Source organism: Ambystoma mexicanum, chromosome 11 (assembly GCF_040938575.1).
Source record: "Ambystoma mexicanum isolate Mex_15411 chromosome 11, UKY_AmexF1_1, whole genome shotgun sequence".
Lineage (NCBI taxonomy): Eukaryota > Metazoa > Chordata > Amphibia > Caudata > Ambystomatidae > Ambystoma > Ambystoma mexicanum.
In genome coordinates, this window is record NC_090934.1 from 935,206,567 (window position 1) to 935,219,255 (window position 12,689).

A 12,689-nucleotide genomic window follows, 5' to 3' on the forward strand; every position below is an offset into this window, starting at 1 on the left:
GTACTACAGGCCTATATTAAATGGTGGGTTACCCAATACCAAGCAGATAGGTCTGGTGTAGTCCTCATCACCAATCTTACCAAAAAACGTCCGACTCCACCAGCCTTAGATGTTACAGTACAACCGCGGTTCATATGGTGCCTGTCAAGCAAGGTGCTCCTTCAAAATGAGGCACAATCAGCCCATGCCTGTAAATTGATAATGAATTTTAACAGCCTATAATTCTCAAGAGCATTCCCTAACCAGGGCCACCCACACAACCAGATGTCTGAGGGGACTTGCACAGGGACACATGGCTTCGGGGCACTTAATCCTGAGAGGCTTAGGGCCACTGTCATTTTTGGGCGTTGTATCCCTACAAGAGTTTGGAGGAAGAAAGAAAAAAGATGGCAAACCAGTCAGGAAAAATGGAAAAAAACAGGCCTCACTTTAGAAGCATCGATTAGGACTTTTAAAATGATAGTGGTGAAGGATGGAATGGTGGGGCAGATGGACTCACCTCTGCTTGGGTGAAGGGCTTCCCGAAGGTCCAGGTGGCGCAGGATCATCTGCCAGAGGCAAAGTCATCCTTGTTCCCATCTCTGAACACAGGGCTGTCTGCGGTGGTTGCAGCGGTTGCAACGGGAGCGCCATGGTGTCCGGTTCCTCGTCGATCTGCCGTTCGTTGGCTCCCCCGTCGCTCTCAGTCTGCCTCTTCAGGGTCCTTCCCGTAGGACCCGACCTCAACAAATCTCTTGTACAAGACGGACTTGAGTCCCGCCAGCTCATCCTCAGAGGAGATATCCGAGTCTAGTAGGACTATTGCACCACCCCCGCCACCCCTTCTCGGCCAGGGGTTTCACAGGGGTCTTTTTTCGATGGGCAGTTAAGACTATTCCCTCCAGGAGGGCAGGGAAACTCTTGGCTTTGAGGTTGTCTACAATGGATCTGCATCTGTGGGTTTCGCCAGGGATGCTGCCACTTCAATTGAAGTCTTAGCTGGGTGAATCTGGGCCTTCATGACCTTTGGCGCGTCTGAGGCCTTCACCGTAGGGGGGGGGGGGGAATCACTGCCTTGCTCCCCCTTGGCTTTCACCGTCGGGGTCGACCGGGGCTTCTCCTGAAGCTTACGCAAGTTTTCCGACTTCATCTTCATAGATGGCGTCGGCGATGCTGTGCCCGGCCTGGCAGCCGCAGAGCTCGTACCAACGGCGCTCCCGGTTCCCACAGACTTGCAGTGCTTTGCCTTATGTTGGCCCCCCGCCGCCGGAGCGCCCTCAAAGGTTTTAGAAGACCGCTCAGACTTCTTCTTGGGCTAACCGGATGCCGGGCTTTTGGCCTCCAGCCAGTCAGCAAACCGTTTGCGACAGTCCTTCATGGTGCAGGCATGTCCTTGCACAACGCACAGTCCTCCTCCACGTTTGACTTGTCGGAGTGCAGGCAGTAGAGGCACCGGGAGTGCTCATCCTCGAAGACGTTCTGTAGTCCATGTCCTGGGCAGAGCCTAAACAGCTTGGACCCAACGGGCATCGAGTCTCCTTTGTGTTCGGCCATGTCCACGCAGGGTAGGCCTCAAAGATCTTCCGGAATCCTCTAAGAAGTGAAATTCGACGAAAATTCACCCTTGAGGTGCGTAGAGATTTCCGAAACGGTCCCCGTTAATCAGAATAAGAATCGTTGGAACTTGAGGCTCGATTTGACTGAAAAAGAGTAAATTCTTTGAAAAAACGCAATACGCAGTAAAAGCTTGAGAGCTAAGCACGAGGACTCCCAACACTTGGACGTGCAGTAAAAATCTGAAGATGGTTGCCTGAGGAGGGGCCTAGGTAGAGGGCAGTCATTGGCTGAGGGCAGTATGACCCAGAGACCAGTGATTGGTTATTAGGAGAAAGACAGTTCAGAAACTAAACAAACTCATTTTTTTCTTTTACCGAAGACTCCCAGCCTGAAGACAGGGAATATTCACGAGTATGTGAATCCATGCCAGACCCCATGCTGGAAAATGATCAGTAATTGTCCGACTGCCTGACCATTGTGTTGGGACATGTCAGGTATACGGCTCAGGTGCTAATCAATTTTCTCTCACAGTGAGCAGTAGTGCGAGAACGTGTTCGTGTTGGGAAAGTTGGGGGCAAGTGGGAGGGCACGCGTTGAGTTGCTAAGTATCCAAGTATCCTACCTGGTAGGATGGGGCAAGGGTGTTACAGGGAAGGGAATACTGTGCCTCAACATCCAGTGTCCAACTCACCGAAGAGAGCGCCCCCCACGCCCCATCCAGGTGATCATCCAGCACTGGTCCAGCCCCTGGAATTGGACCCAAAAGCAATGGCCGTGACCTGGCCACCTGGATTACAGATCCCTGTGGACTTCCGTGTTAGACACCTTCAGGTTTCTCACAGGACTCATTGTAGCCCTAAACCACACTCACCTTTCCTGGGCCTAAGCCTTGACTGCTCAGCTACTTTACATTGCTTGGGTTTTGGCTAACCTCCCGGATTCTTCCCAGTTGACTATAAATAGGGTGGCCTCTGAAAATCCTCCCACCAGACCTGATTTTGGAAATCCATTTTAACAGCCAGAAAGGATTGACCGTGAAAGGTAAGAGCACCGGAAATAAATGGGTATCACATTGCTCTGTAATTTGTATGAAGTGGTAAGGGGCATGATTTTTAAACATACATCTTACTCTTACATTCAAGTACCATATTAACAGATAGCATATTCATCGAGTACATTAGTGTATGCTTTTCACATAGGATGGGATATATTTGGAGGAGGGATGTTGAAGGGGAGGGGGAGGGGCATATAGCCAAAGCAAGTGGCCAGATTTCACAAGCCTTCTGGTGCACTTGCCAAATGAATAATTATAAGTTACAGGATTTATCTGCAAGTGGTTGGCTAGAAGGGCATTCTTAAATTTCAGTGAATACTTCTTGGAGTTTGGTTTTAAGAGTGCTTATAAACTTGGTGATTTATTTGGTATTATGCATTTTGGTTCAAAGGACAGCTAGATTGTCTCCTTCCAGCTAGATTGCCTCCTTCCAGCGCTCACTTGCTTTTACAGACCTTAGAAAAGTACTCCAGTGGCACATATTGGAGGTATTGTGGCGGGGTCGGGGGAGAACCCTTGATGGTCTTCAACAGGTGTTTAGGACAGAGTAGCAGAACATTGTTTTAGACTTCCCCCCACAAAAGACATCTCCTAACCCCTCAGTACCTCACCCAAAAAAAAAGAAATTATTTGGATTGCTGGATTTTTCTTAGTTGGCAGTTTGAGGTTTTCTGGGTTTAGCTTTAAAGCAGGTTTTTGATTTAATGATGCTCTTTGAAAGCACACTATGAAAGAAAAATTCATGCTAGTGAATGGAGAAAAAGTCCTGGCGGTGTGATAGTAAGCCTATTGGTATGTCAGCATTATTATGAGGAAAAGATTGGCTGTGACACACTATGTGGTCTGTGTGGCGTTACGATTAAAGCTGGAAAAGGCTGAAAAATCAGCAAGTGGATGCTGGGGGAACTCACCGGATTTACGGTCTGGCTCGGCGAGTCTGGAAGTTTCCATTGTGCTTCTTTGGCTCTCTGGAGTTTATAAAACGGTACCCCTGACATAACAAAAAGAGAAAGGATACCGGAAACCAGTTAAGACACACAAAACAAAGTGATAGCGTAACAGCGATAGGCTAGCAAATTTCGATTTCAGATTGGTTCAAAAACAATCAATAACATTAGACTTTAATAAACATGCACTAGACATCACATTGGTAATTAAGATATTCCCCTCTAACATTTGGTTACATTGATTTGCAGACAGGCTGAAAAAAAGAAACACGCATTTAAATCCAAACCATAGATGCCCAAGTGACACTAGAAAAGACCAGCAGGGAAGAAAATTAACACAAAAGGAATTCAATTATTAAATCAATTCTAAAATGTCAGCTCTGCAGGGCCCATTTTAATGGGCAAAGTGAACTTAACTGTGTAGATGTTGGTGTGTGCATACAGGGGTTTGGGAGCAGTGTTTGGATGTGCAGAGCACAACCTATGCACAAGCTTCAATTTATCCGGACTTGCAAGAAATGTTCCATCTTTCAGTACTGGTCAGCAGTCAGACGCAAAGAAAAATAGGACGTACCAGTAAAATTAACTTTGGATTCTAGATACAGGAAGTGGTTCTGGTCTAGTGACGTTCTGACTGGTTCTCTATCCAGTGAAATCCAGTGTAGGCAGCTGGCACTGCAAACTCCATTTCATAGACCATGTTGGTATTCTGAAAAGTATCCAATGTTGAGGATACTACAAACAGTAACCCTAGGGGAAGGCTAACACCCCTGACAAGAAAAGGAACTCCAAACCTTTAAGGTAGGTAACATGTCAAAAAGCTAGATGCATCGCTGTAAGATGCCACACCTGACAGAAGGTGTTCTCAGACTAGCAGTCCAATCACATATCCTGAACATGCATGCCATTCAATGGTAATATTTTATTTGGGTTACAGATGAACAACACTTAATACACAGGGTGAAAAGGATTTCACACTTAACCAATGAAGACTTCTCTTTCACACACAAACAACCTCCTTGCTAAGAGCACACTGGAACCAAAACAAAAGCCCCAGTCCTATGCCCAAACAGGGCATACATCCACTTCTGGGTCCCCCAACAAGTAACATTCTGCAGAGCAAGGTGAACTTCATTGGCATCAAAATCCGTTAAGGAGAATAATCATTTCTGTTCCAATTCCCTTTAACCTTAGAGACACCCAGCAATTGTACTGGACTCCAGGCTTTTTCATTTTTACTCCAGAGGGAGTGGGACTTTTTCCCCCACTCTCGTGATTTTTCTGACTAGGATTTTTGTGTTCCTCACTGCATAGGGTTCTGCTTTTGCATTTCGACACCACCTTTTGTGCACTGCCACTGAGAAGTCCCTTGGACTTCTCAATGTTTAACTATATTTTCTTTGGTGAACCACTGTTTCCAAGAATAGTAAGACAACCCCTGTCTTACTTAACCTTTTATTTTGTGGGTCCAGCACACACCAAAATATGCGAATGCTGGGGGTTACAGATTAACTCCTTTTCTCCCACTCATGTAACATTCTGTTACACCAACTCTTCAATGGCTGGTGGCAATGGTTATTTTTATTTTCTATTGTGATTTGTTTTAATAAAAAAAAAAAACGTACACATTTGGATTTCTCTACACTTTACATTATTCTTCATCAAACTGCTCCAGCATTCCATTTTATTGCTAATTCCAAAAATTCTGATGTTTTATTAAAACAGTGTTTAGTTACGTTTCTGTCCATTAGTATGTCTTACTAAATTATCTTTTTTGTTTCATCTTGTTGTATTCGTTAGTTTATCAAGCAGGTTTATTTCTGCACATACAAATCATGAGTCTCTTCCTTGTAGGAAATCACCCCACCACTCTTCCGTTGTACATTTTTCTAGGTACCTATTTAGGAATTCCTCCCGGTCTGTATTCACGGCTGTACAAAAAATATCAGCACATGCTTCAGTTTCTAGTTTGTCCTGGATTTTGCAAAATCGACATTGTCAATTGTTCTCACCTGAATGCCCTCTGGTGTGTCAGTATTCATTTGTCGGGTTTAAATTTAGCCTTATTTGTAGCAGCTTCTCTCGATGGTACTTACTAGGGAATTTCGACATTAACTCTTTTCCTATGTTCATTTGCCGCACTTGCTTGCGATTTATAGGCTAGTTGTGTCACTCATGTGTTTATCCAGTCTTCCCTCTTTAGTTTTTCCTTTACTTCCCCTATTGAAGAATCCAGCTGTTCTAGATGTTTGCTCCATTTTTCCTCCTACGTATTCAGTAGCACAGCACTCTTTCCTTCCCCCTTTGTTAAAAGAATTTTATAGCCAATCACTGGCTCGATCAATGTGATATTCCTCAAGAGGGCAAGTGACTTCCACCTTATTGAGTGTAGAGATTGTAGCCCTAGCTCTGCTCTTAAGGCAGCTATTGGAAGGCTTCTTGGCAATTTCAGGATTGTTTTCAAAATTTGCTTTCTAACCTAGTCCAGATCTTCCATGACAAATTGAGACCGGATTCTCCTCCGTACGTGATAATCATCATCACTTTCTGGATATAAAAGGATTGCAGTGGGATTAGTGAAAATTTCCCAAATCACCCGTTCAGTATTGCTCCTTGTGAGCATAGTATTTTTAACTGGAGCTCTCCCCCCCTCCCCCCTCTCTCCCCCCCCAATGTGTCTTCGGCAACTGACCGATTACATTTTAAACCCAGGTAGTGGATTAATTTTACCATTTCCAATTTTCTAGCCCTATTTTCAATCTGAATGTTTTTGTACTTATCCTGCTGTTGCCTCCAATCGTGAGAATTTTAGATTTGTCAGTGTTTATGCCAAGCTCATTTAACTGCATATGCATTTGCAGTTTATACAGTAAGTGCTGTAGGCCAATTCGCGTATGGTCTACCAGGACCAGGTCGTCAGTATACGATAATAACAATATCTCGTTAATTTTCCGAGGATAATGTTTCGTTTGTCTCAATGCTTCTAGCAGGTCTGCAATATATAACAAAGCAGGTTGCTGCAAGTGGGCTACCTTGCTTAACCCCGTTAGGGAGAATTCTCAGAAATGTGCCAATTCCTCCACCTTAAAGACCCCCAGCAACTTTGCTGGATTTTGAGGACTTGATTTTTTTAACCTGGAGAGAGTGAGACCCTTTTTCCCCACTCTCTCATGTACTTTAATGTGATTTTGAACACGGTTTCTTTTGGTTGTGGAGTCTGACAAACTCCATAGGCATCTTTTACATTGTGTCACACAGCACCTTTAGTGCAGTGACACAGGGAAGTCTTTCAGATTTCCCAAAGGTTTAAATACCTTCTCTGGGATAAACTACTGTTTCCCAGAGCAGTAAAGTGAAATTGACTTTACTTACCATTTTAACTTTCTAGACCCAGCACACACTATCTTACAATAGGGTGCTGGAGGGGTTACCTAGTATCCCCTTTGTCAAGCTTCTCATGTAACATTTTTATGTTACCCCTTTCTCACTGAATTGCTGGTGGCAGTGGTTTTGTTTTAACTACCATGGTGTGCATTTACCGCGGGCTGCGATAGTAGCTGCAGTAAAGCACCCATAGGTGCCATTTTTGTCAAAATGCCCCGGTCGCCTTTTTTCGCCATTTCTTTGTGGAAAGGTCCTTCATGAGATTTACTCTGCGCGCCAAACCAGGTTTGGTCTCTTTGTTCATTTAGCCTTTGGCAGGATTTACGAGTGAAGCTCGCCTCTGGCTCCAGGGTATCTACGGTAGACAGGAAGTGAAGGAGGTGCCCGAAACTCCCTGTTCTTAGTCTCCTAGGAGACCCAAATGCACTCTGTAGCGATTGGTTGGATGACCGTCCGGTAAGGGCAGCCACCCTGCTGGATGACTGACAGCTAGGCTGGAATGAATGGGAGAGAACTGAATAAAAGGCAAGTCTTTTGGCTTGGAAGGCAGAGTCGACCACTGGACGAAGGAACCAAAGAACTTCTTGAAGAGGACACCTGCTGCAACTCCTGGACCGTTGGTTTGCCCGGTGAAGCCCTGCTGCAGTGCCGAAACGCCAAGTTTGCATCGAGAGAGAAAGCCTCTGCAAGGACGTCTTCTCCCCTTGAGTTGGTGGGACCAATCAACTCCAAAGTAAGCCACCTAGACATCCATCTCTGAGCTGGTTGAATTTCCACAGAGTTGCTACTGGAAACGGTATAGCCGGGGAGAGGAACACCACATTTTGTGTGTTGCTTTTAAGCTGGCCTAGAGCTTCAGGAAGATCTTCCGGACTCCCAGGAAGCAGGACTGATTGAGCCCCCTCAACGGAGTGCAGGACCCCAGAAGCAAGTAAAGTCCATCTCGACAGCCAGGAACCGCAGTGTTGCTATTTGAGGTAGACACGAGGAGCTGAAACACTGAACAGCCACTGTAAGTGAAGTTTGCCAATTGTGAGTTTTGACCGTCGCAGTGCATTGCAGGAGTCCCCCCGACGTCCTACCTCTTTTCCCCACGACTGAGGCCCAGGAACAGTGAGACCTGCAGAGCTGCATAGGAACAGAAGTCATCTTCTGCATCTTTTCTTCATTTCTAAGGTACTGTAAAAGGTCAGAGAACTTTCCCGTCTTAGTTGCTTTCTTCTTTTGACAACTGACTCAATGTATTGATGTTTTGGCTCTAGTAAGGGCAACTTCATTCTGGTTGTCTTCGTTTTATAAGCCATTAGCAATGAGTCATAGGAGGTATCATTAGTCTCACTTGTTTGTTCACTATATTTGTTTGCTATTGTCAATATATCTGTTTTTCTTAGCCTCAATTCATTTCCTCCATGATTTAGTTCGAGGAGTTCGATTTTGCCCCTTGCGTTATTTTCTTTTCTCCCCATCCATGTTAGCCTTAGTATGTTATGGTCACTTACATGTTGGGGTAATACATTGAGACGTTTGTGTAGGTGGCTCTGGGATATCCATATAGTCTATTGTGGACTTCTGGATTCCGTTAGACCAGGTTTCCTCACCTGGGATGTACCCTTTTATTTGCCCATTCAGCATGAATAGGTTGTGGGCGTCTGCCATCTGCACCCACTTTGAGTCATCTTTATCGCCTATTCTTAGATGTTCCAAGTCTCGATATGCCTTGTTTGTTAAAGCATTTTATATTTAAATCGCTACAGACTACTGTAGTTGGACTTCCCTTTAATATCAGCATTTCCTTTATTATTTTGTTAAATGGAACTCAGTAACTTTGTCGTGCTAATTTTGGCCGGGATCCAAAAGGTATTTATTAGCATTATTTTTGAGTGGTTTACTTGTATTAATGCCCATTGTACATAGGAATTTGGATTTCCATATTTAATTAGCTTTGCATCCATTTGCTATATCAATATCATCAGCCCGGCACATGGTCTTCCGTTTGCCCCCATCTTTGCTGGCTTTATTAAAACTTCATGTCTCACAAACCGGTGCTTCCTGTAGCCATGTTTCTTGTAGGCAGATATTTGCTCTCTTCAATTGTCATTCTGGTCGATTGAACAAGTGCCTGAAGCCTCTTGCGTTTCAAGAGATTAGTATGTCATTTCGGTTGTCGTCCTCATATTTGTTAATCCTGGTTTTTGGCTTAGTGATTTTGCCAGCCAGGACCCGTAATTTACTTTTTGTGATTTTTCTGTTATAACACCCATAGGTTTACAATCCGGTCTTCCTTTCTTCCATTGTCAAATGTTACTTTTATTGACTTCCTTCTCAATGTTTCCCTTTCACTAGATTTATCCTTTCGGTCCGACTTCTTCAGTTGTCTTTTAGTGTATTGTGTTTTTTGATGTCCTGATTTAGTCACTTCCGCATTTGTTGAGTCTTGTTCGTTCACTTCAAATCCCAACCGTACTCAGAGCTTCCCTTTAACAGTTGATCTTTCACTTTATACGATTTTAAATGCAGAAAAACCTTGGTCTGCTCAGTTTATCAATATATTCTACAATGGCAATGTCGTTTGATGCAATTTTCGTTAAAGATGGTATGCAATGGAGCAGATGTATGACGTTTTTCCGGTTTAGGTTAGTGTCACTCCTTCCCATGAATATGTTCTCCAACTTACCTTTTATTATCTTCTCAGTATTCGTTTTTCGTTTTTCTTTACTACCTTGTGCCATGTATCTGCAGGCTGAATCCTAAACTCCAGTACAGCTCCCATGGGAGTCAATTTTCCCAAAATGGTCCCAGTCTTCTTTTTTCACCATTTTCTGTTGGTTAGTTTCTTCTTGGCTTTTACTCTGTTTGTTGAAACTGGTTTGAGCCCTTTTGTGTGTTTGGCTTTGGCGGGCGTCAGCCCTGAAGCCCGCCCTGGCTCCAGTGTGTCTGAAATGGCAGGAAGTGAGAGAGGGTCCCAAAACATCCCTGTCCTTTGTCTCTAGGTGTGCCTGAATGAAACCAGTCCTGTTTGGCCAGCTGGCTGTCCTAAAAGCCAGCTGGCCAAACAGGACTGGTTTCATTCAGGCATAGGCTGGAAATGAATGGGAAACTGCATAAAGAGTGAGGTTTTTGGGACTAGAGGCAGAGTCGACCACTGGAGATGAACATCCGAAGAAGACATGATTAGACGAGACGCCAACAGCACCCTCCTGGACCGCGAATTGCCCAGTGATGACATGCAGCTGTGCGCTGACCTTGTTTTCATATCGACTGTTAAGACCTGTACGGGAGGAGTTCCTCCCTTGGGCTAGTGGGACCCACTAGCCTCAAGACAAGATTCCATTTGGCGCAGGCCCCGACTTGCTGTACCTCACCAGAGCTGCAGAAGCCCAATGCCAGGGGTCCTGTGACCATTGAATTTTCTTGCAAAGCGCGAGTATGGCCATATCTTCGTGGGCATCCAGAGGACCCTACAGAGAGGAAAACTTGATCCAGAGTCCAGGACCGATAGAGCAAGCTTCTTCAAACCAGCGATTCCTTCACTGACGCTGAGGAAAAGGCGCCAAAATACCCAAGTGCCGCTGAAACAAAGGAAATCCGTAGCTGAAGAGTCCCTCACCCGAGTACTGCCACAGGAGCCAGCCAGATGTTTTTCCTTTCGTCACCACGACCAAGGTCCAGGAACAAGCTGGACAATTTTTCTTCGATTCACAGGTACTGTGGGGCTTGGGATGTTGAACTATTAGCAATAAACTGTGCTTCCTATCCTGCAAAGTGCTTTTATTCCACTTTAGAGTTGATACCAACTCTTCTGCACTGGCCCGACAGCGTGTGCTCTCTACAAAGTAGATCACTTGAGTTACTGTGATTTTTTCTGAACTTACTAACTTTGTCAAACCTTTTTTTAAGAAGTGCATCAGAATTATTGGCACTGGCTGTACTAGCTCCCTAAAAGGCACTCCTCTGAACCTGCTGGCTTTGGCAGTACATGTTCCCTCGGTTATAATTGTGGATACTATTATTGCTGGGATAAAAGTTTACTTGCCTCACTTTAGGAGATTGTAATTGTTTAACTGTTGAAAGTGCGTTCTAAATCTTATTCTAACCGTTCCTTCCTTGAAAAGTAATTACCAACTGTCTTGTCTTTTACAAACTGAATCCAAACTTTGATTGAATGTTATTAGTAAAGCTTTTTAAAGAATGCTTATTTAAACCTTGTGTATATAAATATTCATATACAAGTGTGTGAGTTCTACTTGGATTTACTGATTTCAATTGTACAGCTCTACAGCTTACATTACCCCTCTTAAGATAAGCCTGGCTGCTAAGTAGTACTACCAACTTGTGTAGTGCAGGCCTATATTAAAAGGTGGGTTACAGTTGGACTGCCTGGTTGGATTGAATCATTCCCTTTTTGCCCAAGCCCATTCCCTGCTGTTCGGTCTGGGCTTGCATACACTCTAGAGAAATGGGTCCACCACTCATCTGCAGAGATGTGCCATTGAAGAGCCTGCTTGGTGTTCGACTCCCTTGATGTTACTAGTCTACAAAAGCCAGCGCTATCGCCCTGCGCCAATGCCATATGTAGGACTGCCCATCTTGTTTTGGCTAGCTCATTTTCTTTTTTTTTAGTATTAAGGCCTTATATTTTGCCCTGAAGTCCCAGAGCAATGGTTACCCAGCACTGCTCTGGCTCTTTTGCATGAGACAATGGCTTTCTTTGCCCATATACAGTTCTGGCCATACCAAGCATTTGGCACTGTGGTCTTTTTCAGGTGGCCTGGTACATATGTTAGGAAGGGGATCAGTTTCTTACTTAATTCAAATTCAGCAATGATCATTTTATTATACAAACCGCTACTATGGATATTTCCTAAGTTATCTTTGATGGAGTCATACACCTCTGGCTTTATACCTCTTTTTATTTGTGTAGCCCAGTTCATAGTTTTCCTAACAGTGTTGAAGCTAGTGGCAGCTTGGCTCCTGTGCCAGTCTGACTTTGGCGAAGGATTTGGTGCCCTTATGAGGAATTATAGCACAAGAGGGTAGTGGTCCCTCTCGCTTCTTTCTATTTCAATACCCCGAACCTAGTGCCTGTGATGAAAATGTTGTCTATACGCCACGAGCCATAATAACCATTTAATGTTGCTTTCGCTGGCCGGTCGCCTGGTGTTCTGTCATTGCATTCTCTTAGGTTCAGGTTTTAAACACCGCAAGTTGTTTATCGCCCATCTATGGGCCCTTTACGGTGAAGCGGTCTTGAGGATTGGAATAGTCAAAGCTGCATCTTGGTTGTCCCAAAGCTCTAGTGTTTCTTTCAGAGGTTAAATCTTGGCATTCATATCTCCAGCAACTATAATGAATTCTACATGAAGGATCAAGGGGATGCTTAATTCGTTCAGCTCCCGTAGTTTCGACTTAACTCCCCTGCCAACATCGAATTTGAGTTAAAGAAATGAATTAGCAGGAATTGATCCGCCTCTTGTTGCCACCGAGACGACCAAAAGATCCAGTGAGTGGATCTCCACATCATCTTCCACTCCAGGTTTATGTCGATCCAAATCTGAAGGCCCCCGATGGCTTGCCCATCGTGCCCCCAGTCGCTGGAATAGTATAGTTTACGTAACCTTGTACATTCACAGGGATTAGTGACCAAGTCTCCTGAAACAGCAGCACCTTATATTATCTGGCAAAGTTGCACCAATCTGGGTCAGATATAATTTAAGCCCTGCTATATTCCAGGAGATAATCATGTGTATAGTTGTTGTTTCAGTATCACC

General features: G+C 44.4%; 1 protein-coding gene across 4 annotated transcripts in view; it reads right to left on the reverse strand.

Moving 5' to 3' along the window:
- Positions 1 to 12,689, reverse strand: part of PHRF1 (PHD and ring finger domains 1) — a 1,334,933-nt gene that overhangs the window by 203,360 nt on the left and 1,118,884 nt on the right. For all 4 annotated transcript variants that reach the window (XM_069624056.1, XM_069624055.1, XM_069624053.1 and 1 more), the window contains exon 15: positions 3,502 to 3,581. In XM_069624056.1, the coding sequence (XP_069480157.1) occupies positions 3,502 to 3,581 (80 nt within the window). The remainder of the gene's footprint in view (positions 1 to 3,501; positions 3,582 to 12,689) is intronic.